The following is a 27,275-nucleotide window of genomic DNA, read 5'->3' as shown; positions in this document are numbered from 1 at the left end:
GTCCATATGACTGACCTCATTGCAATTACTTCAATATCATTCTCACTTAGGAATGTACTCATGCTCCGCCACCATCATAAGACGAAAATCCTCACACATATCTTCCTATCAAGATTGTGAGAGCATTCACACCACATGGATTGATTTGACACAAGTTCACCACTACCTTCTTAAGGTAAAATAATGTTGGGCGCCAAATGTTGGTATTCTTATGACACTGACAGTGAACAGATTAATAAAAGAAGGAATAAAAAAATGGCAGTGATATACCACAAGGATTTCCTCAGAATTTCTGCAGTGCTATTCTCATTGTCATGGCATCTGAAATGATAAAACACCCATGGAAGGACATCCTCCCTGCTTTGCAGACTGAAAGGAAATAGTTGATGATCCTTTAATAACAACATTCAATGCACTGAGGTGGTTTTGATCTGCTTTAAAAAAAACCTGATGTTCTGCACAATTCAACTTCAGTTGTGCCATGAATAAAGAGACATTGAAGGTACAGAAACAACTTGCGCCAGCTTATGAAACATTACAAAACTATAAAACGCAACACAAAACACCGCAGGTAGGCATGTAAGGGGATTGTATTTTAATTGCTAAACCCTATTCAACTGTAAATATTATTTTGAAGTAACTCAGTTGTCAACCAGTTGTAAGGTTACAGCTGCAACACCAGGGATACTGGACATGGCTGGAACTGCAGCCACCACAAAAGGGTGTCAAACAAAAGGTCTGCCCTTGTGGCCAACAATTAAAGCTTCCGCTGCTGGAATCAGAGAGGCATGCCCTCCTGCTGAGGGCGATTAGGGTGGTGATAAGGGAGGGATCTGCACCATTTGGTGACGGTAGGCCACAACATTACTAGGCATGAATGCGGAACAGCCTTCTTTCTTTTTGGCGGCTGGTGATCCCAGGTGCAAGTGATTGTCCCAAGCAAAAGTTGCCATGAGATACTAGCTGAGTTCCACTAGGGTTATCCAGGGTTTTCCAAAATAGAATGTTGGTGAGACGTAACGACTGGTGACCAGGATTGGATGCAGACATAGCTGCATTGGTGGGCCAGTGCCCAGAGTGCCAACAAGGATAAGAATTACTGCCAGCAGTTCCCAACATGTTGGTGGGAAAGTGATTGGCTCTCCACTCTACCTTCCTTAACCCTGTTAAAGGCCGCTCTTGGCTTCTCAGCCTGGCCCCAAGAGAACTGGTAAAATCCAACCCTCCAGCTCCATAGGCAAGTCAGTTTCAGGGAGCTTGTGGCACAGTGGTAGCCATCCCTAACTCTGAAGTAGTAGCTCTGGGTTCAAGGCCCTCCTGTTCCAGTGGTGTATCATAACATCTTTGAACAGGTTGATTAGCAAGCTTTTTTTGTACATAATCAGCCACAAAGATCATTATCCAGGTTAGACTCTAATGTTCTCAGCTCACCATTTTTAAAAGCAGCAAATAAAACATAATTCAAAGTCAATCCAGATATTTCAGTTGTTCAACTGAGACGTGGTAAAATCACAATTCATGTATTGGGATTTTTAGGATTTAATCCCTATTTCTCCTGCAGGATAATAAAAGTTGGCCCTATTGTATCAAAGCTGTTTCAGACCACTCACTGATGTTGATCTCAGTTACATTTTTAAGTTCAAAATGGCATGCGTAATTGTTGGGTGGAATTGGTGGCTGTTGTGGCACAACAATGGTGTCCCTACCTTTGCATCGCAAGGCCCAGAGTTCAAGTCTCACCTGCTCCAGAGTCATGTCATAATACCCCTGAACAGGCCATTAAAAATATCTATACAGATGCTGAGCTTTGTTCAATATGTACTCTATTGTTCTACAATCATTTTAAAAATGTTTGAGTGAAACCATAAGTTCCAAGTGCCTCAGCAGACTCATGATGCCTATTAACTTTAAAGGTTCCACATATAACGAGGCTTCAGGGCAAGAAGTAATATAAAAATTTCAGAAGTTATCATTCAGGCTTTGCAGAAAATTGCTGTAAAAACATGCCAGCCATCACAGTTCAGTTCCTACAGCAATTATTACAGCACATGGTGGGAGTGAGGCGGTTGGTTATTAGATAGTCGATTTATTAAGCAAGGGAACTCCTTCAGCGTGACCAGTTTTTGTTGCCAATGTAGCCTTCCGTGGGCATCATGTGTCCAATCAAGTGGAACAACACACTTAAGCCTATCAGCTGGTCACCAGGGTACACCTGGCAGCTACCCAATGTGTCCTTGGGCCCATCTCCACTATTGATAGACAACAGGATAAGGCTGTTAAGTAGTTCTTAAGTGGCTATCTATGGATCTCAACTAGGCAACTGAGAGGATGGCTCAGGACCCTCAAAATTGGAATGGAAGAAATCTATGAATGAGGGAACAAGTTCAACTAGGTAGAGGAAGTTGGTGGTGGATGGCAACTGGTTGAGCCTGTGTTCAATGAACAGTTGTAGCGCCCTCAAATCATTTTATGTGTGATAGAAATTGGGTATTGGTAGTGAACAGAAGGGGGTTATGGACTGCACCTGCTCTCACTGCAATTCATTTTTCCTTTTTTATCTTCTTTTGTTTTCCACCTACATTAACGACTCTTCTTATGCCAAACATTATTTAACAATTTCCAGTTTACTGGCCTGGAACCATGTCTAATCACTGTACACTTCCATTCTGGGTCAGGAGAGTCTAAGGCGTTACTGTTTCCTCTTTTAAACAGAGGCCCCATCCACTGTCATCTTCTTTCACATAACAGAACTGGTTCTCTCATTGAGCCAGTTCTCCATTAACTTGTTTCACTTCCTTCAAGTAAAAGGTGTGGAAATGGATGGATAACTTGGCCCAAGATATGCCTGTCTTTTAGTGGGACATGTGGAGCATTTCTTTTTCCAGTTTTATCCAGACCCCTGTCTCCCAACTCTTTTTCTTGTATATTGCTGACTATATCCTGCTTTCATCCAGGAAATGTCATCACTTTTGCTTCCAACTTCTATTTCATCTTTCCATGGTCAATCCCTGATAATTCCCTTCCCTTCCTCAAACTCTCTGTCTCCGTATCTGGGGATAACTGTTTACTAATATTTATTATAAGACCACCAAGACTTACACAGCTACCTTGATTACATTCCTCACACCCTGCTTTCTGTAAGAAATGTATTCCATTCTCCCAGTTACATTCTGGCATTGAAATAATAAGTGTGACAATGTCCACAATAGGGCTTCTGGTATATCTTCATTTTCCCTCAAATGAGGACTTTAGAAGCATAGAAAATAGGTGCAAGAGTAGGCTGTTCTGCCCTTTGAGCCTGCAAACCACAAACCAGTCAATGAACAGTGTCCATTTCCTGGAATTTGGCTCTCAATTATAAGTTCCTTTTACCCTAACAGAACAGAACTCGTTCTCTCATTGAGCCATTTTTCCATTAACTTGTTTCACTAGTGAATTAGGACAAAAGGAACTTATAATTGACAGCCAAATTGCAGGGAATGGACACTGTTCATTGGCTGGTTTGTGGAGTTGGGTGTGGCGGTATATTTAAGAGGGAGCTAGACTTGCCCCTTGCAGCCAACAGGATCAAAGGGTATGGAGAGAAAGTAGAAATGGGATGCTGAAATTGCATGATCGTATTGAATGGTAGTGCAGGCTCAAAGGGCAGAACAGCCTACTCTTGCACTTATTTTCTATGCTGCTAAAGTACTCAGTTGAGGGAAAATGAAGATATACCAGAAGCCCTATTGTGGACATTGTCACACTTATTATTTCAATGCCAGAATGTAACTGGGAGAATGGAATGCAGTTCTTACAGAAAGCAGGGTGTGAGGAATGTAATCAAGGTAGCTGTGTAAGTCTTGGTGGTCTTATAATAAATATTAGTAAACAGTTATCCCCAGATATGGAGACAGAGAGTTTGAGGAAGGGAAGGGAATTACCAGAGATTGACCATGTAAAGATGAAATAAAAGTTGGAAGCAAAAGTGATGACATTTCCTGGGTGAAAGCAGGATATAGTCAGCAATATACAAGAGAGAGAGTTGGGAGACAGGGGTCTGGATAAAACTGGAATCTTCCCCCATTTCCACCATCTCCAACATAATGCCACCACCCAATATATCTTTCCCATTCCTACACTTCTAAAGGGACCACTCCCTCCACAACAGCTGATTCCATTCTTCTATCACCCCCAACATTTCATCTATTCCCACAGCACCTTCAAATGCAATTGCAGATGGTGTAGCACAATGTCATTTTATTGCTTTTTTCCTCACCATACAAAACTCCATAAAATTCTTGCAAGTGAACCTGTTATTGCACTGTATTTGCTGCACACAATGGGGTCTCCACAATGCCGGTGAAACCAAATGCAGAATGGCTGACTGTTTTATGGAATCTGTTCAGTCTGCCAGCATGACCCTGATCTTCCAGTTGTTTACCCTTTCAGTTCATCACCTTACTCTCTTGCCCACTTATCTACACCTGACCTGCTGCAATCTTCTGAAGCTCAATGCAAGCTTGAGGAACAGCATCTCATCTGCCATCTAGGTGGCTTTTTAATGACTCACTGAGCTAAACAGACTATGATTTTTGCCCTCCATTTTGATTTCTTTTCTCTGAGTTCCAATGCCCGGTTTGTTTTCAGACAAAGCTGTCATTATCCTGCCATTAACACTAACTCTGGATTAACACTTCATTTATTTAATACTACAGTTTTCCAGTTACACCATTGTTGCTTAATTTCCCCTACACGTTTACACTATCTAAACTCCTCCTTCAGTTTAATTCACTTTCAACTGCATTAAATCCATAACCTTTTTCTTGAACCATCCTCAAATTCTGAGCAGGAGTCATGATCAGTTCTAGCGATGCACAAGATCTGCTGAACATATTCAACACTTCCTACTGTTTTGTCTCAGAAATACAGTGATAGACTTCATATTTGAACATAATTTGAATATGCTGTTACAAATTGAGATTTCAATCTTAATTTTATAACTTTGCCAGTACGATTACAAAAATTAAAACCCATGCATAGTGCAAATATAATAAAATGTGAGGCTGGATGAACACAGCAGAACACATAGTGCAAATATGTTGGCTTCATTGAAAATCAAACCAAATTGTTCCTAAAAATATGATTTTACCTGTAGTATGTACAGCCATTCAATAAAACAATATAACCCAGAAGTACTTCTATTTTTTCCAGGCAAATGTGGCAACAATAAACTGGACTCAAAATTATACAGTGTAATCAGAAAACATAAGTGCAGCAAAATAGTGAAAAGACTGGCAGCTTCAATTTAACATGTAATGAAGAGGCCTTTGGTACAGATTCAGTGCCAAATCCAGTATGCTACCAATGAACTAGTTAATGATAAGTTAATTGTCAATACTTCCTATGTGATTATTTTCCTCAAAGAGAAACTAATTGTCACATACTCTATTGTGTAAAAACTGAGATCAATTCATTCACTCTGCGTCATGGCTTTGTTCCCTCTGAAAATCTTATCATTGTAAACAGTCTCACCTGACAAGTATCACTATGAAAGTGGGAACTAGAAAAGGCCCTGATATATTGGGGAAATGAAAACTAAGCAGACACATAATAGAGATGAAGTTCATACAAGCTGAGACTTTATTCAAGAGAGAAAAGAAAGAAATTTGTTGCCGTTATGTTGAGATTGTGCTTAGACACAAAAATTGGAAGAAGAATAGAGATCTGATTTGCATGGGTTTATGTTATTTAGCGAATAATCCTACTGTATCCATTATTTAAGTTATGTCATTTTAGAAGCAGTATATAAAGTTCCCCATGCCTGAAGGAGGACGAAGGTTCCTAAAATGCAACGCACTGCCTTCCCACCATCTTCTACTTTCCCAAGGCCCAGCAGCTATTTTACAAGGTCCTGCCTCCCCCTGGTCCTGTCTCTATTTTACCCACAGCAGGAGGGCACCCACACCGGCTAGGTGTTCTTGCAGCATTAGCTGCACGCGCTGGTGTCAAGCAACTGTGAGGGGAAGGTACCGCAGTCCAAACCTAGACCTTTAACCCCTCTTCCCCTTGATGGCTCTGTCATCCAGGAGCAGTCAATATCCCAGACCCTAATCCAGCTCCATTAACTCCTTTTCTTGGAGTGTTGGCAGTAGCCTCAGTGGTTGTTACAGTTCAAACTTGGCATGATTCGCATTGCAGAGCTGCTGGTCAATCTATTTAGCTGGCAGCTCTCTAAGGCTGCACTTTATTTGAGTTTTGCGACAAGAGGTCTTGCCCTCACCTGAAACTGCAAAATATTAAATACCTATGGGGTTGCCAGTATCACTTCGGATACATTCCCCACTTATAACTCAGGTGTCGGAACAGAGAACTCTCTGGTTGAAAAATATCCTGCCTGTCATTGAAAAGCTGTGGACTATACCATGTCTTGCAATAATCTTTATAAAAAGATGCAATTCCACTTTATTAACATAGGCTTCATATCACATTACTAAAACAAAGCAGAAAACTCTGGAAAATACAACATCTGAGAAGAGGAAAGGGGATGCCATAAATTTGAGTGCGTAGTCTTCAGGGAACACATCCAATGTAACAGAGCATGTCTCTTCTCTTCAGATATCAATAACTTTGCTGTACATTTTTCCAGCTTTTTCGAGATCTACAGTATGTTCTTTTTAATTTTACTGCTGCCTTTCTAACCTGACTGAAGGTTTTCCAGGGTCTTTAGTTCCAAACGCAGTGCCAAAATCCTGAAGAGATTTGCTATCCATGTTGGGGTCCTCATCTAGCTGTCCATCTGGATTCCCTTTGTTTAAGTTGTAGTTAGCAGAAAGTACAGCGTGGGAATCAGTATCTACAATAGCAAAATAAGACAGAAACTTTAATGGAAAAAGCACTGCAAAACAAGTTTTTTGATTTACTTTGTGTCTGTCAAAGTTCACATATTTCTTTTTAACAAACATAAAAATAATTTATTTGGGATGTGCTACTATTATGTCAAGTTCCCCTGAGTTATGTGGTCTGAAATCTTGAAATGTAATGGTGAACGTCGTGTCGCATACATTTCAAATCCCTCTTTGAAGTATCAACATTGAAAGAAGCATGTTTTCAGATCAGCATCAATTAGTTACAGCTGAGAAGATAAACTATTTTTCAGAGTTGTGGTTGGCCATCAGTGGTCAAGTGCTCATAATCTTGCCCTCAGCTGTGCCCTTGCTGACTGCCAGTAGGATGGGAATATTTACCAGTGCCAATCATTTGGAAGATTAGATTTCCAAAGCTAGTTGCTCCAGGCAATAGAACATTCCCACCAGCAGGTTCCAAATAGCAGAAACCTTTGTTTCCACTCATTTCACAGACCAGCATTTGCCCATCTCAATACACAGGCAAAATTTAGCACATTTCAAATGGAAAAAAATGACTATTGATCAAAACATGTCCATTTCCTTGAAAATATTCTGTGGTTAAATGTTGGCACTGAGCCCAGGAATGACTATAAATGTAAGATGATTTTTGGTGAAATGTTATTTTTTCATGATAAGCTAGTGGCTATAAAAGGTGAATTGGGTGGTTTGTGATTCAGATGCAATTAGTAAGGTATTCAGGAATTAAAATCAAGAAGTGATAAAGGATACAGGTACTTGGGTTAAGAGTTGTAAGATGTCACTAATATATGCCAACAGTTATGTCAGTTGTCACAGAAGTACAAGATGATAAAACATAGAAGGAGGCTATTGGCCTGTACTTGCTCATTCAAAGTGCTATACTATTAGTTTCAATCTCTTTCCCCGGTAACACTGAATTCCACTCCAAAAGACCATTTATTGACCATTGGATTGATCCAATTATGTATGATTGAATTTTCTTCCATTGCCCTATCACACAGTTCATTTTAGATCATAACTGCCTATTGTACAACATATATTTTCCTTAGATTGTCGCTTGTTCTTTTGTAAAGCATTTATTTATTTATGACCGCTGGTTACTTCGAAACTGTTTTGCATCACTCTAATAATTCTCTATTAAATCAACACTTAATCTTCCCTGTGAGAAGTTTCTTGAGGAAGCTTGGCTCTTGAGGAGCTAACTTTCCGCACAGCTGAGAACATCAATTCCTGATACCATTCTGGTACATCACTAAGCCCTTGACTTCATCTGAAAAGCATGGCGTCCTGATCTGTACCCCATCCTCTCAGGCTAAGCCTCACCTGTTACATCCAGCCCTGATGACCATATCTACTTAAGCAAGTGAATCACAAACTCAGAGACCTTATAGCACAGAAAGTGGTCACTCGGCTCATCGTTTCTTTACTGGGTCTTTTTGTTCCTTTGATTCCATTCTTGAATCCTGTGGAATTATCCTCCCTTCCAGCACTGCAAATCTCTCCATAACCAATACTGCTATCCTTCCTCATTTCCTTCTTTTGTCTCTTCTGAATGCCTGTCATTTGGAATATTTAACAACCAGTCCTGCTTTTCCTTGAGCCAGGTCTCTATGCGTGCCACTGCACTGTATTTACACAAAGTAATCTGCACTTTATTAATAACCAAGTGTGAAGCTGGATGAACACAGCAGGCCAAGCAGCATCTCAGGAGCACAAAAGCTGACATTTCGGGCCTAGACTCTTCATCAGAGAGCTCTCTGATGAAGGGTCTAGGCCCGAAACATCAGCTTTTGTGCTGCTGAGATGCTGCTTGGCCTGCTGTGTTCATCCAGCTTTACACTTGGTTATCTTGGATTCTCCAGCATCTACAGTTCCCATTATCCCTGCACTTTATTAATGCTGATTGCAGGATCACATTCCCTCTTCCCACCTAAGTCATCGGTACCAACGTAGACCATGGCCTGTGGCTGTTCACGCTCCCCCAGAGAATCTGCCGCAGCTGCTCTATGATGCCCTTGACCCTGGCTCTAGGGAGGCTACATACCATCCTGGAATCCAATCTCCAGCCATAGAAAAGTTCATCTTTCCCCTAACAAATTAATCCCTTATCACAATCACTCCTCCTTTCTTCTTCCTCTCATCCTGTACAGTCAGCCAGAAGCTTGGCTCTTGAGGAACTAACTTCCCCACCAGCTTCAAAAACAGAAAGATGCTTTGTGACTGGGACCATTGCAGACTGACACTCCACCTGCCTGCTTCTGTAGGACTGCTGGGCAGTCGCCCATTCCATTCTTGTGAAGCTATGGTGTGGCCTCTTCTCTATGCACATAATTCTCAGCCTCGAAGTGTCTCCTGTTGGTGTTTGGGGTCTGAAACCTAGAACTCATGCTGCTGCACCTGGCAGCTTTTCCTGCACCGTGGTTATCCAGGGCACTGCTAACATTCATGACTTGGCACATAACACAGATCTGTCTTCAGATCTATCCAGATACCTGAGCTACGCATAACTGAAGCAGCTGAAAGGATTATTCTATAATTGCCATGGTCGTGATTTGATTGTGATTGTCACTTTTCTCTAACTTATTGTTAGGCCTACTCATAGAAGTCCGCTGGTGAGTCTTCAGAGAGAGTACCCCTTGATCCCATAAGCTCGTCAGTGGTATCATAAAGAGTACAATGTGAATCCCTGCAGGAGCTGTGAATCCTGCCTGTCTAAGTAGCTCAGATCACCATGATCACATTCCAGCAGTCATAAAATAGCTAGTCATTGAAGGAAACTAAAAGAACCGCAGATGCTATGAATCAGGAATGAAAACAGAAATTGCTGGAAAAGCTCAGCAGGTCTGACAGAATCTGTAAAGAAAAAAAAATCAGCATTAATGTTTTGGGTCGAGTGACCCTTCCCTAGAACTGATGGTAGCTGGGAAACTGACTTTTTTTCTGATTGGTGAACTCTGATTTTTTTTTACTTCACGGATGCTGCCAGGCCTGCTGTAGTCATTGAAGGTGTGGAATCGCCTCTCATTGATAAATATTCCAGAATCACCTCAGGGTATTTTAAAAGCTCTAAGTGTGTGCGTTCGATGACTCCCTGGACTCGTGGGAGTCCAGCCACTGCAGTGAAATGGAAAACCTTCTGTTCCTGAGATAGTAGGAACTGCAGATGCTGGAGAATCTGAGATTTTAAGGTGTGGAGCTGGATGAACACAACAGGCCAAGCAACATCAGAGGAGCAGGAAAGCTGATGTTTCGGGTCTAGACCCTTCTTCAGAAATGCTCTCTGTGCCTGATTGTCATTACCTGTATTTTCCAAAGCCACCAATTGCATGAACTTGCCAAAGCATCTATAGCCTGGGAGATGCATTTGTGAACAATAGGTGGTAAGATTCTGAAATTATCTCCCATGTGTCTAGAAGGTAGTGGAGGTGAAGAAATTCTGAGCTGTGGTGATCTGGGGGTCATCGAAAACACAAGCTGGTTCAACGAGTTTGCAGATGTCAGCAATGATGTGCCGTGAAAGCATGAATCTCGAACTGCAGCTCCATTACTTTGAAGATCACCATCTTGACAGTCGACCCTGTGCTGGAGGTGATACCTTCCAGCGCAGCTATGTGCCCAGATCCTTTGTCACAGGCACATGCTGCTGAAATTATTGCTACTTCTCGTGCTGTTACTGCTGGTTTTGCAGCCATGATTGCCACTCTTGTTTGGACTGTTGCTGGTGTGGCTGCTCCTTACTAGAGGTCCAGGCTCCTATTGCATATGTTTCTCTCATGTTTACAGTGATAATGAGGTGAATGGAATGATACCATTGATCCTCATGTATGCGCCCTCAAATTTCTGTGACCATACGCATGTCCAGCAGTCTCTTAAATGACCCCAATGACCTTGCTTCCACAACTGCTGCTGGCAACGCATTCCATGCTCTCACAACTCTCTGTGTAAAGAAAAGTGGAGGGTTAATGCTAAAGCTAATTACACACCTGAATATTTTAATAACAATCCTGACACCTGCACGGGTATTCCCCAAACTCTTGCGAACTTAAGTCAAACCTTGAAGAAGTTGCAAGGTATTGGGTTCCCGGCCTGACTCTATTTTCTAGGAATTTAACCTAGAACCTGCATCTGAGCTGACTTCCCTTGAGAAGTTAGAACACTGTTTGATGCCTTAATCTATAAAGCCTCGGATCTCATACACTCATTCAGCAAAACTTTTCAGCTTGTCAAGCCACCTGCAAAGGCTTGTGGGTATATTCCTTAATCCCTCCCCCAGTCCCACACTTTGTCATTAGGACTCACACTTCCTGCGTTGTATTTTAAAATCGGAACATTGTATTCACAATGTCTCTTCTCATTCATCTTTCTAAGTTGAATCACTTCATATCTTTCTGTCTATTTCACTAATCCACATCCACTGCAGTTTGCTTTAATACTTGCATCATTTCTGAGTTTTGTGTCATATGCACTCTGAATTACAACCTGCATTCCATGCAGATAACAATAAAACAGTGGTCCCTATACTAACCTTTAGGGGATAATACTGCATACTTTTCTCCAATTTGGAAAAACAACTGCTTATCATTAATGTCTACCAGGATATTTTCTGTCTACTGGGATATTTTATGGCTCCTGGGATATTTTATGTTCACGTAGCCACTGCCCTTTAATCTCACTTCTGTTAACAAGTCAATTGTGCGGGTACAGGTCTGTTCTATGGCATTTTAATCAAACATCTTCCAAAAGTCCAAAATGCACACCAACTGTACTATCTCTGCAAACCCACTCCATTACTTCATCAATGAACATAATTAAGTAGTTGAAACACGAACAATGCCTTTACTAACTTAATGAAAGCAAATTAATTTCACCCAGATTATTGACTTTAATGTTTCTCAGCATTGATGTAAGGCTTATTGGCCTGTAGTTGTCAGATTTCTTTTGTTATTGTAGGTGTGAAATTTGCAATGCACCGATATTCTGTCACCACTTCCTTGTTCAAAGAGAATTGGAAGATCACAACCTCCGCATTATCCATCTTTACTTCTGCCAACAACAGAGAATACCATCTGATAAGTGACTATTCTGTCTTGTATCACTAATACTGAAACTCAAAATCTGGACACAAGGCTGATTTCAATCTCCACAAAGTATCAGGAAGAGAGACTAATATTTTCTTCAAATATTTTGGTGAGCAGTCAATACCGCAGTATCAAACCAATTGTATTCTCCATTATCTGCAATATATTCAATCTGCTGTGGGTCATTTGTAACAGAGTTCATAGAGGGTAGTGTTTTGTCAGCAATATTCCTCAATATTGATGTCATTTGAAGTAGTAAGAGGCTGCCGTAAATCAAGTGTTGTTGGCTTCCACAATTAGAGCACACTATCTTCTAACAACTGTTGAAATCTTCAACTTACTAAGATCTAAATGCTTTCACCAGCAAAATGCTATTTGAATCTTCTGATCTATTTCAGTGTCTTATTATCTGATCTATGTTCACAAAAGATAGGGAAATCAAATTAGATACCTTACAGGTAATTACTTTAGTCAAAGGTTCATAGAACTAGGAATTTCATTTCAACGATGCCTCATTTAGGGTGGCACAGTGGTTAGCACTGCAGCCTCACAGCGCCAGGGACCCATAATTGATTCCAGCCTCAAGTGACTGTCTGTGTGGAGTTTGCACATTCTCCCCGTGTCTGCGCGGGTTTCCTCCGGATGTTCTGGTTCCCTCCCACAGTCCAAAGATGTGCAGGTTAGGTGGATTGGCCATGCTAAATTGCCTGTAGTGTCCAGGAAGGAGTAGATTAGGTGGGTTATAGGCAGATGGGTCAGCATGGGATGCTGAGTCTTGGTGTGGACTTATTGGGCCGAAGGACCTGTTCCCACACTGTAGGGATTCTACGTGCTCAGACTTACATGTATGAGGGTGACATTGAGAATGCTCTAACTTGCTTTCCTATTTTGTGGAAACATTTATTTTCTGATGCCAGGAACCAGCAAAGATCAGGTGTTCAAATGTCGTTCTTTCTCAACAATGTTGCATTCATAGCTCCAACAGGGCAGGACTCCTGCCCCTAAGAAAATAGAATAAGATTGTAATTTAATTACAAACTGGTCCATGATTATTATTGTGCCCGATATTGAATATTCTACAAAATGTGAAAATGGCTGTTGCATGCCCCAGAAGTTAGCTGCAGAAATGTTAAAACTCTAACATGGAACTTAATGCTGGAAAAGAAATAAAGCTGGTGCCATGTAAGCTTGCTAATGCTCATTCAAAGCCTTTTCTAGAAATTCCAGCAAAGATCTGGATCAAGATTCATATAAAAACAGCTAGCTTGATTTCTTTACTTGTTTGTACTAGCGATGTGCAGCTACAATATTTACTGTCAGATATTATCACAATCAGCTGTCGGTAGCTGATTGCTCAAAAATTGTGAAACTATTAAATGCAAGTAGACACCTACTGGGGTGAATTGCTTCCTGGCACCAGTATTTCCATTTGTTTAATATGGTTTATTGCACTTCTATATATAACTATGTTGAAATCCACAATCCATATTGACACAATTCCATTGCAAGCAGATTACATTCGTTCATTTTACTGTGCTATGTATCACCTGGGAAACTATTTCATATTCTCTTTCAACTGCTAAGAAATGTGGAATGTTTATTTTGCTGAGTACCATTTGAAAATGAAATAATGTAACAAAAAGTAATTGACACAAAAAGAACCAGTGGCCAACTGCCCAGATTCCTTTATAATAACAATGATACTTCACATTTTACATAGGTTGGGATTTCATCCTTGGTACAACATACATTTGCACCATTTATGCTCTGATTATTGCATCAGTAATATTTAAATTTGATACTCTACATAGAACATAGAACATAGAACAGCACAGCACAGGAATGGGCACTTCAGCCCATGATGTTGTGCAAAAAAAGACACCAAATTAAACTATCCATGGTCTATATCCCTCCTTTCCTTGTATACTCATGTACTTGTCTAAAATACCTTTAAGTGGCCCTATCATATCTGCCCCCACCACTACTTCTGGCAGTGCATTCCAGATTTCTTCCACTCTCTGTGTAAAAAAACTTGCCCCTCACACCTCCTCTGCACTTTCCCCTCTCACCGTAAATGCAAGCCTCCTAGTTTTAGACATTTCTCCTCTGGGAAAAAAGATTCTGACTGTTAACTTTATCTATGCATCTAGTAGTTTTATAGACTTCTATCAAGTCTCCCCTCAGCCTCTGCCTCTCTGGAGAAAATAACCCAAGTTTTTCTATCCTCTTCTTGTAGCTCATACACCAATTCAGGCTACATTCAGGTAAACTTCTTCTGCACCCCCTCCAAAGCCTCCACATCCTTCCTGTAATGTGGTGACTACAATTGAACACAATACTCTCAGTGTGGCCTAACCAAAGCCTTATAAAGCTGCAACAATACATCTTAACTCTTGTACTCAATGCCCCGACCAATAAAGGCAAGCAAGCCATACACCGCCTTTACCACCCTATTTACTTGTGAGGTCAATTTCAGGGAGCTACGAACTTGAACCCCAAGATCCCTGTGTACATTAATGTGGTTCACAGTCCTGACATTACTTTTCCCTTACGTCCCTGAAGTGCAGCATCTCACAACTACCCGGATTAAAGTCCATCTGACATTTTTCTGCCCATATCCGCAACTGATCTATGTCCCGATGTATGCTTTGACCACCTTTCACACTATCCACAACTCCACTGATCTTTGTATTGTCTGCAAACTTACTAACTCAACTACCTACATTTTCATCCAAGTCGTTTGTATATATCATAAACAACAGAGGTCCCAGTACGGGTCCCTGTGGAACACAACTACTCACCAACCTCCAACCAGAAAAACACATTTCCACCACCAAGGGCAAGCCAATTCTGAATCCAAGTGGCCAAGTTGCTGTGGATACCACTGCATCTTAATTTTCTCCGTGAAACTTGCTAAAATATAATTGATAGTTTCTTTTTAACTCACTCTACTTACTCCTATCCGCCCATTTCTGCTTCTTGGCTAATTATCTTGCATGAACATTACAAATTTCAACTGTATACATTCACTGTTGCCGCATCAAAATCCTGGTACTCCCTCCCTAATAGCACTGTGAATGTCACTACATTCCAATTACTACAGGAGCTCAAGAAGGAACCTCATCAGCACCTTCTCCTGGGCACTTAGTCATTAATAATAAGAGCTAGCCTAACCAGCAACATGCACATCAGACTTCTCTTGGTCACTGGACTCCTTGCGATCTTCAACTGAAAAATGTAACACATCTCAGATCGTCTCACCCATCAGTTCTATTGTGCAGTGTACAGTATTACCCATCTCCTTGCAACTTCCCGTCGATGAAAGCTAAAAAGTTGAACTCATCTGAAGTTACCAGTGGAATTGCTGGTTATCGCAGGCATTGTCATTATGTTGGAATTGCTATTCAGCTGGCATGAGTGGCTGATGACTTCCACACAGTCAGAGTTTCACGTTATCCAAGCTTGAACATTATGATTTAATTGTACACAGCAAGATTGAAGACCTACTAGAATATAGCAGCTGATGTTGTTAAACAAAAAGGATCATGGCATGTTGTCCCCCAAGAATCCAGCATTGCAAAGAATGTGAGTGAAGTTTCATTACACATTTCTGAGGAAGCTGGGATTGCAAGTCACAATGTGATGGAAAAAAAACATAGGAGCAGAATGGCATTGGATACAGATAGCAAATCCTCGGACAATTCAGGCCAATATGTCCACTGCCTCATCTGCTATTAAAATGTTATGCATTACCCAAACAAATTAAACCAATTCCATTTACCTATTGATGTCTGGTTCCAACATGCGTTAACATACAATGAGATCATTGTAAGCTTCAACTAACTTTTTCTAGTCATAAAGTGAAAACAAATAATCAGTAGAAAACAATTCTTCAAAATAAAACTGAATTAAAATTCTCCTTGGTTTCCCTTAAAATGCATGGTTATCAATGGAATATTATGATCCACAATACTTGGCCCTTATTAACTGTATTCCACAAACGACACTTCCATAGTTCCAGAAAACAAAATGAAAAACATATTAGTGGTGTAATTTATCATAGAAAGAGAAATGGGCCATTCAGGCCATTAAGGCTCCCCTGACATTTAATTAGATCATGGCTGACCTTATATCTCAATGTCACTTTCCCACATCCTTTCCGTATCCTTCAATGTCATTAGACTCCAGAAACCAATCAATTGCTGTCTTGAATATTCTCAACAATCAAGCTTCCACATCTCTCTGGAGCAGAGGTTTTCAAAGATTCACCACCACCTAATTGAAGTAATTTCTCCTTATCTCAGTTTTAAATGGTCTACACCTCAACTGGAGACTATTTCCCCCAGTTTTAACATCAATGGTGAAGGGAAACATTTTACCTATAGCCACACTGTCATGCTCTGGATCGGTCAAATTGGTGCAGAACGGGAGGAAATCTAACCTTCCAATGTTGTTGACCAATCCAATTGGCCTGACAGTTCGTAGCAAAATCCAGAAAGCACCTGTACTCAATAGTAGCTACTACTGAGACTGCAGGCAGGACCCTGAAGAAAGCCTGATGCAACCTCAGGTTCAGGTAAGAAAGTATCTTAGGGTTGGTTTCCACTTGAGGAAGGGGGTGGAGAAGTGCGACTGAAAGGTCATGCAGGTAAGAAGGAAAGGGTACTACCTTCTGATCGTGACGCTCCCAATGGGCAGCAACAATTTCCAAAGAAATCAACCCCTGCCCAACTCGTCATTTTAAAAAGCATTTTAAATAGCCTAATTCCCCTGCCCATATTCCAGTCGAAGCCTTCTGTATTATGGCAGGGCAAAATGATAATGTAGTTAACTGAGTTCAACTCTCAATTATTTACTTCTATAAGGTGGGTCAACTGCCAATTTCAGCTCTCATCCAACTCACATAAATTATGGGAGAGAGCTCAGCGGTGGGTGGGAATGTGGTGTGTTAGTGCACAATTTATTTTATATGCATCCCTGCTGAAAACCCTCCTGCTGGGGGCACGTTATATCCATCCCATTTTTTTTGGCCCATACCATCCATTAGTAATATTATGCCTTCTAGTTCTACAATCACAGTTTATGTTAGCCTGCTTGCATTACCAACATCTAAGAATTTCAACAACCTCTAACCACTGCCCCTTGACTTTCAATGGTGAATGAATTCACCATCATTGAATCCCTCACTATTAACATCATGGGCGTTACCAGTGACCAGAAACTCAATTGGACTAGTTGCATAAATCCAATGTGTACAAGAGCAGGTCAGAGGCTAGGAATACTGCAGCGAGTAACTCACCCCCTGACTCCCCATATCATGTTCACCATTTAAAAGTCAGGAGTGTAATGGAATACGCCCTACTTGTTGGGATAAGTGCAACCTCAACAACACTCATGAAACTTGACACTCTCCAGCCTATTTGATTGATACCACATCTACAAGCATCCATTCCCTCTAGCATCAATGCTCAGTAGCAACAGTATGTGCCATCTACAAGATGCACTGTAGAAACTCACTAAAGGTCCTTGGACACCACCTTCCAAACCCATGGTCGCTACCATCTAGAAGGACAAGGGCAGCAGATATACGGGAACATTAACACCTGCAAGCTTCCCTCCAGATCGCTCACCATCCTGATTTGGAAATGTACCATTGTTCCTTCAATCTCGCTGCGTCAAAATCCTGAAACAGCATCGTAGTTCTCCACCTACAGCAGGTGGACTGCAGCAGTTCAAAAAGGCAGCTGGCTGGCCAGCATTTATTGCCTGTCGCTAGTGGCCCTTCAGAAGGTGCCCTTCAGTGCTTTCTGCTTCCATTTACCAAGGACAAGCCTTTTATTTTCTATCCTGTAATCTACTGCTCTTGAACATAAAAGAATTCACAATTTAACTCAAGCTTGTGTTAACTACTTATTTGCACTGAAAAGTTAAAAATCACATTCAGATCATTTCTGTCATTCCATTTTTTTTCCAGTGAACACCCAGTCACTGCTTGCATATTCTTTCAAAGCAAATCTAATGCATATTATTTTGGATTTATGTTTATTAAATTCTATGTGGTGTTGCTCAATCAATTTCTCATTCTCTCTGCTGCAACTTGCCAATTCCATGTCATTCACAATGTTAACAAACTGTACAGATCCTGAATAAAACCTTGCAGAATTCAATGAACAGTTTCCTCCAAGATGGAACCTGAACCATGACCTTGAGTTTTAAGCATATAACCACATCAAAACTACACATTTTTCTGATTATAGGTTTAAATTTGAAACATTCTTTCATCTGACTTCTCTAAGAGTGTTGAGTGGCCTGCAGAGTGATTGCAGTATATTTTCTTTTTCCAAAATTTCCAGCATTATGATTTCCTTGCTTTCCATTAACATCTTTACACCAGTCAGTTAATGTTTCATTACTAAATTTTTGTGAAGTGCTTCAGTGCACATTCTTCCGAACTCTGAGCTTCATAGTTTATACACTTGCCATCGGAGTCCAAGTCCTTATTTCTGACCCAAATCAGACAAACATTGACCGTAACCAGAATAAAGTAGGGGTAACGTCATCAGGGATACCCCAGGAGCACATAAGGCAGACTGCCAAATTATGATCTGCCTACACCAGTCTTTGTTTCTGCCTTTTCAACATATTCAATAAAAGAGACTTCCAAGTCTCACACACCTGCCACTGATCGGAATTTTAGAGCCATGCAGGTAAACTGAGGACCACAAGTGGAAATTAATCACCCACTTAAGGTGCTCAATAGGACCAAGGATGGACAAACTTATGGGCACCTCATTCATCCAATTGTGTAATGGAGAATGCTCAGATGTTGAGAGGGAAGGTGATAGGCTGACCAGAAGTCATATTTAACATGCGCCCTTCCAGCCTTTAATTTGTTTCTCTCTCTCTCACGCTCTCTCTCATGCTCTTTCTCGCGCTCACACACACACACACACACACACACCAATTCTCCCAGCTGAAGATCAGGTTCCATGGTAGCAACCTCACATCTCTGTCGGGCTTGATATGAAATTTATTGACAAACATTCTGTTCCATGAAATATTGTACAGTTTTTGAAAATCCAATCAAATGTTTACTGCTCCATCCTACTGGTGGGATTGTTATTTTAAAGGTTTCAAATACGATCACACACTAACCATGGAAAAATAGTGAGTTGAAAGAAAATACCTTGCATTGGACAACCTTTCCCAAAGCCCTACCAAATGTATCAGCACAGAACAAGTATAATTATTACGGACTGGGATTCCTTACCTTCTACAGTTTGCATCTAAATCCAACCAGAGTAATGAAATGACGTTTACTTCTTTTACACCAGCTGTAAAGTCCTTGTGAATATGTTTGGAGTACTGTCAATCCATTTTTCAATCAATTCTCTCACGAAATGACAATGCTGCAGAAATTGGCAATTTAGCTCAAACATCTTATCAGGAGCACTAATGGAATCATTCCCATTGACACACTAATAAAATCATTGGCGATTAGGATTAAAGTACAGTTTTGGGGTGGTGTCGCATAACAATGTTTTATTGGAGAAAGGTCCTTGAAATTTAGCTTCAGAATCAAAACTGCACTAAATGTGTCAATGATGACCACAAGCGTTTAACTTATAAAAATTGCGAACAAAGCAGGATATTCTTCTAAATAATGATCAGCAGCTCCTTCTGACATTTTTATAGCCTACGTCAAGAAAATGTTACCTTAATAATTTATGTACTATTCGCATTCTTATCAAAGATATCATCTTATCAACCTGGAGTGAGCTGGATATATCAGTTGTTACATGGATCAAAGAAGACAAATGCCTTAAAAGGTCAAGGTGTAGAGCTGGATGAACACAGCAGGCCAAGCAGCATCAGAGGAGCAGGAAGGCTGACGTTTTGGGCCTAGACCTTTCTTCAGAAATGGGGGAGGGGAAGGGGTTCTGAAATAAATAGGGAGAGAAGGGGAGGCGGATAGAAGATGGATAAAGGAGAAGATAGGTGGAGAGGAGACAGACAGGTTAAAGAGGCGGGGATGGAACCAGTAAAGGTGAGTGTAGCTGGGGAGGTAGGGAGGGGATAGGTCAGTCCAGGGAGGACGGACAAGTCAAGGGGACAGGATGAGGTTAGTAGGTAGGAAATGGGGGTGGGCCTTGAGGTGGGAGGAGGGGATAGGTGGGAGGAAGGACAGGTTAGGGAGGCAGGGTCGAGCTGGGCTGGTTTTGGGATACGGTAGGGGGAAGATGAGATTTTGAAGCTTGTGAAGTCCACATTGATACCATTGGGCTGCAGGGTTCCAAGCGGAATATGAGGTGCTGCCACCTCAAGCCCCACCCCCATCTCCTACCTACTAACCTCATCCCGCCCCCTTGACCTGTCCATCCTCCCTGGACTGACCTATCCCCTCCCAAACTCCCTACCTACACTCACCTTTACTGGCTCCATCCCCGCCTCTTTGACCTGTCTCCTCTCCACCTATCTTCTCCTCTATCCATCTTCTATCTGCCTCCCCCCTCTCCCTATTTATTTCAGAACCCCCTTCCCCTCCCCCATTTCGGAAGAAGGGTCTAGGCCCAAAACGTCAGCCTTCCTGCTCCTCTGGAGCTGCTTGGCCTGCTGTGTTTATCCAGCTATACACCTTGATATCTCAGATTCTCCAGCATCTGCAGTTCCTGCTATCTCTGCCTTAAAGGTCAGATTCCATCCTAAAGTAAGTCATGAGAATTTGTTGCAGACGCTTTAAAATCACTGGGTTGCCTGAACATCCTTTTGAGATATTTTCTGAACATTGACAATAGCTTAGATTTGTTCCACTTCTTTCAGTAAGAAATAACACATTGTTATTTCCCAAGATGACAAAGTGTGAAGCTGGATGAACACAGCAGGCCAAGCAGCATCTCAGGAGCACAAATTTTATGCTCCTGAGATGCTGCTTGGCCTGCTGTGTTCATCCAGCTTCACACTTTGTTATCTTGGATTCTCCAGCATCTGAAGTTCCCATTATCTCTGATACAATTGTTATTTCCCAAACCAATTTAATTCAAGTAACAAAAGAACAAGCAGTATCCACAATACAAATATGCTCAGTGGCAACTATCATGTTATCAGTGCTATTTGCATTGAATGACCTTAATCAGGTGCATATTATTTCTTCATAGATTTCAATTTCAAGTGAAAACAATGCTCATACATTCACAATACAAAATGTTGTCTATATTACAAAAAAACTATGAAAGCACTTAGAAACACATTTCAAATAGTTTTTTCAAGTCAGTCACTTAGAACATGAGCACTATTGAATGAAATAATTCAACAAAATCAACAATGGTCATAATACACTGAATGGTTTTCTCAACTCGATATTCAAGCCTACCCCAAAGAAAGCAATCATCACAGTAAATTAAATAAAAATGAAAGACTGTCTGCTTCTCTGTCAAGCTCTATATATTTGCTATGATCATCTGGAGTTGTGTAGGAGTGTCCTCAAAGGTATTAATGAAGAAGATGACAGCATCTGCTTTCAGTGTATTAAAATAAAATGAAATGTGTCTGAAAAATAATTAAAATCTCTGTATAATAAATCAATCTTTGGCACAGGTTACGTAGCACTGACTCACTTGACCAAATATTAATGAGAAATAGTTTAAAATCAGGGAGTTGAAGTTTTATAGTGTATTCTCATGATTATATGAGAACTTTTGTCCAAAAACAGAGATAAACGGGTAAATTTTTGTTTTAATTCTGTGAATGTAACTTTTTTTTCCACACGTTTAGGAAGTGATTTCAAACAGGATTTCCATAAAAGGATAAGACTTATGCTAAATGACTAGATAAACTACCTGGGGAGATAATTGTTGGAAGTATTACAAAATTGTATTTTTGTGACCTACACAAAGAGGACCCCTAAGGTGAAAAGCAAGCTCAGTTCACAATGAGAAAAAGATCCATATCCAGCAGACTGGTAGTTTAATTTTGGTAGACTCCAGGCCATCAGTGCTGGAAAGGGTTCAGTGATGAAAAAAGAGTGAGTTAATCTGCAAGATAACAAAGTGTGGAGCTGGATGAACACAGCAGGTCAAGCAGCAGCTCAGGAGCACAAACGCTGACGTTTTGGGCCTAGACCCTTCATCGAAGGATGAAGGGTCTAGGCCCAAAACGTCAGCGTTTGTGCTCCTGAGCTGCTGCTTGACCTGCTGTGTTCATCCAGCTCCACACTTTGTTATCTTGGATTCTCCAGCATCTGCAGTTCCCATTATCACTGAGTTAATCCGCATGTGTGTTTCTAGCAGAGTCAAAGAGAATCATATATGTGAATGTGCAGAAAGTTGCTGAAAATAAATGTTCATAGCTCATGTGTTAAGTAAAAAAAATGAATATATAAGAGTGACGCTACATTGGGTTTAGTGTCAGTAAAAGGATATAGGAAAAAAAAGTTGAATCTTTTTGCTGTTTATGATAAGACCTTTCCAAATTGTCATTTTTTGTATAGTAGGCTTCTGAGCATGTTCAGTGACTAACCACTAAGGTAATCAAATTGCAAAAATATAACTTATGCTCTATTGAGTCAAGTTTCATCGTGGGAGCTGACTCATCGTGTGACCATCACTTACGATATTTCAATCAGCAAGTTCAAGATGTGTTTTGTTTACTTTTAGATATCCCCAACCATTTCTCATTTTATTAAATATTACCTGTATTCGCAATGGAATTAAAACCATATTGGAGGGAAGAAACTGCAGGCTGTGATTCCATCAGTTTCTCGAGACTGTTCACTTCTGGAGTTACAGGCACAGGCCCTGCTGGAGTTTCACGCTAAACCATGTGTATTAAAGAAACAGATGAGCACACTGGAAACATCAAAGACCAATGGCCCTGACAGCATTATTTATTTGTTACCGTATGTGGGTTTCATAGGCTTGGCCAGCATTTACTACACATGGCTGCCCTAGAGAAGAGGATAGCAAGCAGCTTTACTAAACTACTGACAGCCCATGTGGTTTGCACTTACAAAGCTGTTAAGAAGGGAATTCTAGAATCTTGATTCAGAAACAGTGGAAGAAATGGTGATTTGGTTCCGAATCAGGATGGAATGTGGCCCGATGGAGATCTTTCACCCGTTTGTCTTGGATGGTGTTGAGCTTTGATTGTTGTTGGAGCTGCACTCACCCAGGTAAATGGAGAGTATTCCATCTCACACCCTGACTTGTGCAACACAGATGGTGGGCAGGCTTTGTGGAGTCAGGAGGTGAGTTACTCGCTATAATATTAGCCCCTGACATACTCTTGTAGCCACTGTATTGAAATGGCTAGGCCAGTTGAATTTCTGGTCAATGGTAACACACTGGGAGTTGACATTGGGAATTTCAGTGATGGTAACACCATGGAACATCAACGGATGAATGAGGTTGTGTCGTTGAATATCATGTTGGTGTTAGATTGTCTCTTATTAAAGATAACTGCCTGGCATTTGCAGGACCTGAACATTACTTGCCATTTTTCAGTCCAAGTCTTAATATTGTTGAGGTTTTGCTGCATTTAAACATGGACTACATCAGTATCACTGAAGTTGTAAATGTTGCTGAACATTGTGTAATTATCAGCGAGCATCCCCACTTCTGACCTTATCATGGAGGGAAGGTCACTGATGAAGCAGCTGAATATAGGACACCACCTAGGAACTCCCTGCAGAGATGTCCTGGAGCTGAGATGACTAACATCTTACAACCTCAACCACCTTCATTTGTGCCAGGCAGGACTCCAACCTGCAGTGTTTTCCTATTTTAGGGAAAAACTAAGAATTGCAGATGCTAGAGATCTGAAATAAAAGCAGAAATTGCTGGTGAAACTCAGCAGATCTGGCATCACTTGTGAGAAGAAAGCAGAGGAATGTTTTGAGTCAGTGGTTTTACTCCAGAGTTACCAGACTGAAAATGCTAACTCTGCTTTCTTCCCACAGATATTGCCAAACCTGCTGAGTTTCACCAGCAATATCTGTTTTTGTTGCAGTGCTCCCCTCCCCACCAGTTCCCATTAGCTCCAGTTTTCTCGATGCCACACTCAGTCGATTGCAACCTTGATATCAATAGTAATCACTCTGACCTCTCCTCTAGAATTCAGTTCTTTTGTCCATGTTTCAAACAAGGATTTAATGAGGTCAGGAGCTGAGTGGCCCTGGTGGAACCCAAACCGGGCATCACTGAGCAGGTTATTGCTGAGCAGGTGCTGCTCGATAGCACTGTTGAAGGCACCTTCCATCATTTTACCGATGATCGAGAGTTGACTGATGGGGCGATAATTGGCTGGATTGGATTCATCCTGCTTTGTGTTCAGGGCATACCTGGGCATTTTTTCAGTGTGGAATAAATGCCAGTGTCATAGCTGTACTGGAGCAGCTTGGATAGGGGAGCGGCAAGTTCTGGAGCACAAGTTTTCCGCCACAATGTTATCAGGTTACATAACCTTTGTAGAATCCAGTTGAATTGGCTCTAGGCCGGATTGTGGAATATTGCAGACCACTGGTAGAGGCTGAGGTGGATCATTCACTCGACAGTTCCATCTGAAAATTGCTGTGAAAGCTTCAGCCTTATTGTTTGCAGTGATTTGCTGGGGTTTTCCATCATTGAATTTGGGGATACTTACGGAGCTTTCGCCTCCCATGAGCTGTTTAATTGTCCAACATCATTCACAACTGAATATGGCAGGACTGCAGAACTTAGATTTGATCCTTTGGTTGTGGAATAATTTAGCTCTGTCTATTACTTGCTGCTTATGCTATTTAGTGTGCAAATAGTTGTTTGGTAGCTTCACCAGGTTGACACCTCATTTCAAATATGCCTGGTGCTGCTCCTGGCAATGACCTCCTGCACTCTCCATTGAATCAGAGCTCATCCCCTAGCTTGGTGGTAACGGTAGAGTTGGGGATATGCCAGGCCAGTGTTGCTGATTGAAAAGGTACTGATTTTTGACAAAAGAAACACTTTTTTTTCCCTTGAGGTAGTGCCAGGGAATACTTTTTTTTTCCATTTGAAAGGTGTTGGGCAGATCTTTAGTTGTCTATCTCTGGCTGTGTCATATTTCATCAGCTTGGATTATATGTACAGATCTCTGAAGCAATACTTGAAACCATTAACGTCCAACTCTGGAGGTAAGAAAATACCAAGACTGAGCCAAAGTTGAGACTTGAGGCAGCGTGGGCAACCACTGTGGTAGATTGCTTATTTAGGTTTGCAACTGCAGTCACCGACAGAAATCGTGTCAAAACTGCTGGTTCTTAATTGAAACAAAATTCACTTATGGATATGAAACCAATTAATAACTGTATTTTATTCAAGAATTAAAGTTGTACCCTGAAGGCTGAATTGCAATGTGGCCTGCATCAGAAAAATGATCAGTGTTGCAGCTGTACTAGAACAGCTTGGTTAGAAAAACAGCTAGTTCTGGAGCAGAGATGGTAGGAACTGCCGATGCTGGAGAATCTGAGATAACACGGTATAGAACTGGATGTACACAGCAGGCCAAGCAGCATCAGAGGCACATGTCTTCTGCACTATTGCTGGAATGTTGGCAGGCCCCAAAGCTTCAGCAATACCCAGAATCTTCTGTCATTTCTTGACATCACTTGGAGTGAATAGAATCGACTAAGGTCTGGCATCAGTGATGGCACAGACTTCAGGAGGAGGCCAAAAATTCATTTGGCCCTACTTACTGAGGGTTTACAAAGGCTTCAAACCTCATCTTTTGCAATGAAGTGCTTCCCACAAACTGTAATCCCCATTATTTAACGTCGGGATAGTTGTGCTGTATCCTTTTTCTATTATTTGTTTAATTATTCAACACCATTCATGACAGCACTTGGGTCAGACTGCAGAGCTTAAATTAGACCCATTATCTGTGGGAGCTTCTGGCTCTGTCTATAACATGCTACCTAAACTGTTTGGCTTGCAAGTAGTCCAATGTTGTGGCATTACCAGACTGATGTTGGATAAGGTAACAATTCTGAAAGTTTATTTGTCACATTAGATCAGTTCCACCTTTTCTACTGATGTCTCACACACACACACACACACTCACACACACACACACACACACACACACACACACACACACACACACACAATCTGTTGGTGAAGACAACGAGTTCTACTCTAGTAATCAGCAAGAGCAGATATATATTTATCAGTTTTCAAAGGTCCTGGTAATTACATCTTACCAAATATATGTGTTCTTATTGCTATTATGCAATAAACCTTTTGTTATCTATGAACAGTGTCTTTATAGTGATGTATCCCACAGCACTAATCATTCAAAAGGACCAAAGCCAAGCGAAGGCAGAAGAAGACACGTGGCAGCAAACTACCGCAAAACACTTGCCTAGTACCAGATACTGATAGCAGTGGCAAATACCACAAGGCACCAGAAACGGTCATCTGAGAAAATACCACATGGATACAAATCTGACCACCACAAAGAGAAAAAATCCCAAAGACTCAGAGAGAAGAATGAATTTCGTGCAAGCGAGATTACCACTTTAAGGGCATTAATGCTTTAAAGAAGACACAGACAATCCGCAACTCAAATACAATTCCTGACAGGGAGAGTGTCAGCAGCACTAGAAGCAGCAAAAAGGCATGTTCAGTATTCTAAAGGCAAACCTCATTCCAAAAATAGCAAAGTATTGGGCCAACAGTGGGGGTTAATTCAAGAGAAAAAAGCCAATTATGTTTAGAAAATAGAATAATAGAACCCTACAGTGCAGAAAGAGGCCATTCAGCCCATTGAGTCTACACCAACCCTTTGGAGCAAACTACAAGATTGCAACCTTTCTTATGGCTCGTTTTTAGGTGTGTTCTTGAAATCTATATACATTACTATCAATTCCATTTGTTATATCCCCAGAGAATTCTGGAAAATTTGTCAAACATAATGACAATAATTGAATTAAGCTTTTCTAATTGCCCTGCTCTTCCTTCCTTAATAGTTTATCCTAGCATTTTCCCAAGGATAGATGTTAGGCTAACTGGGCTCTCGTTTCCAGGTTTCTGCCTGCCTCCATCTTGAACGGGGCATCACTATAGCAGTTTTCGAAACTACTGAAATTCTCCAAGAATCCAGTGAGATCTGAAATATTTTGATCAATGCCTCCACAATCTCTGCAGCTACTTCCTACAAAACATCATCAGGTCCTAGTGAATTGTTCACCTTTGGACCCATTCATTTGTAAAATATTATGGCCCTTCGTAATAAAGACTGTAACAAGATCTTTCATCCCATCAAACACATTGGGATATGTTCTCTATAATGAAGGCTGATGCAAAATATTGATTTAAATTATCTG

At 41.0% G+C, this 27,275-nt stretch overlaps 1 protein-coding gene across 2 annotated transcripts in view; it reads right to left on the bottom strand.

The window, feature by feature from the left end:
• The window catches only part of pde1a (phosphodiesterase 1A, calmodulin-dependent), a 462,032-nt gene that overhangs the window by 372,983 nt on the left and 61,774 nt on the right, over positions 1–27,275 (bottom strand). Inside the window, exon 2 of one of the 2 annotated variants that reach the window (XM_059647187.1) lies at positions 6,682–6,835. The exons of the other annotated variant lie outside the window; for it this stretch is intronic. Within the exon in view, the coding sequence (XP_059503170.1) occupies positions 6,682–6,835 (154 nt within the window). The remainder of the gene's footprint in view (positions 1–6,681; positions 6,836–27,275) is intronic. 2 annotated transcript variants of the gene reach the window in all.

Source organism: Stegostoma tigrinum, chromosome 7 (assembly GCF_030684315.1).
Source record: "Stegostoma tigrinum isolate sSteTig4 chromosome 7, sSteTig4.hap1, whole genome shotgun sequence".
Taxonomy (NCBI): Eukaryota; Metazoa; Chordata; class Chondrichthyes; order Orectolobiformes; family Stegostomatidae; genus Stegostoma; species Stegostoma tigrinum.
Note: the sequence above shows the minus strand (reverse complement) of the source record. Positions and strands in the feature narration are given on the sequence as shown.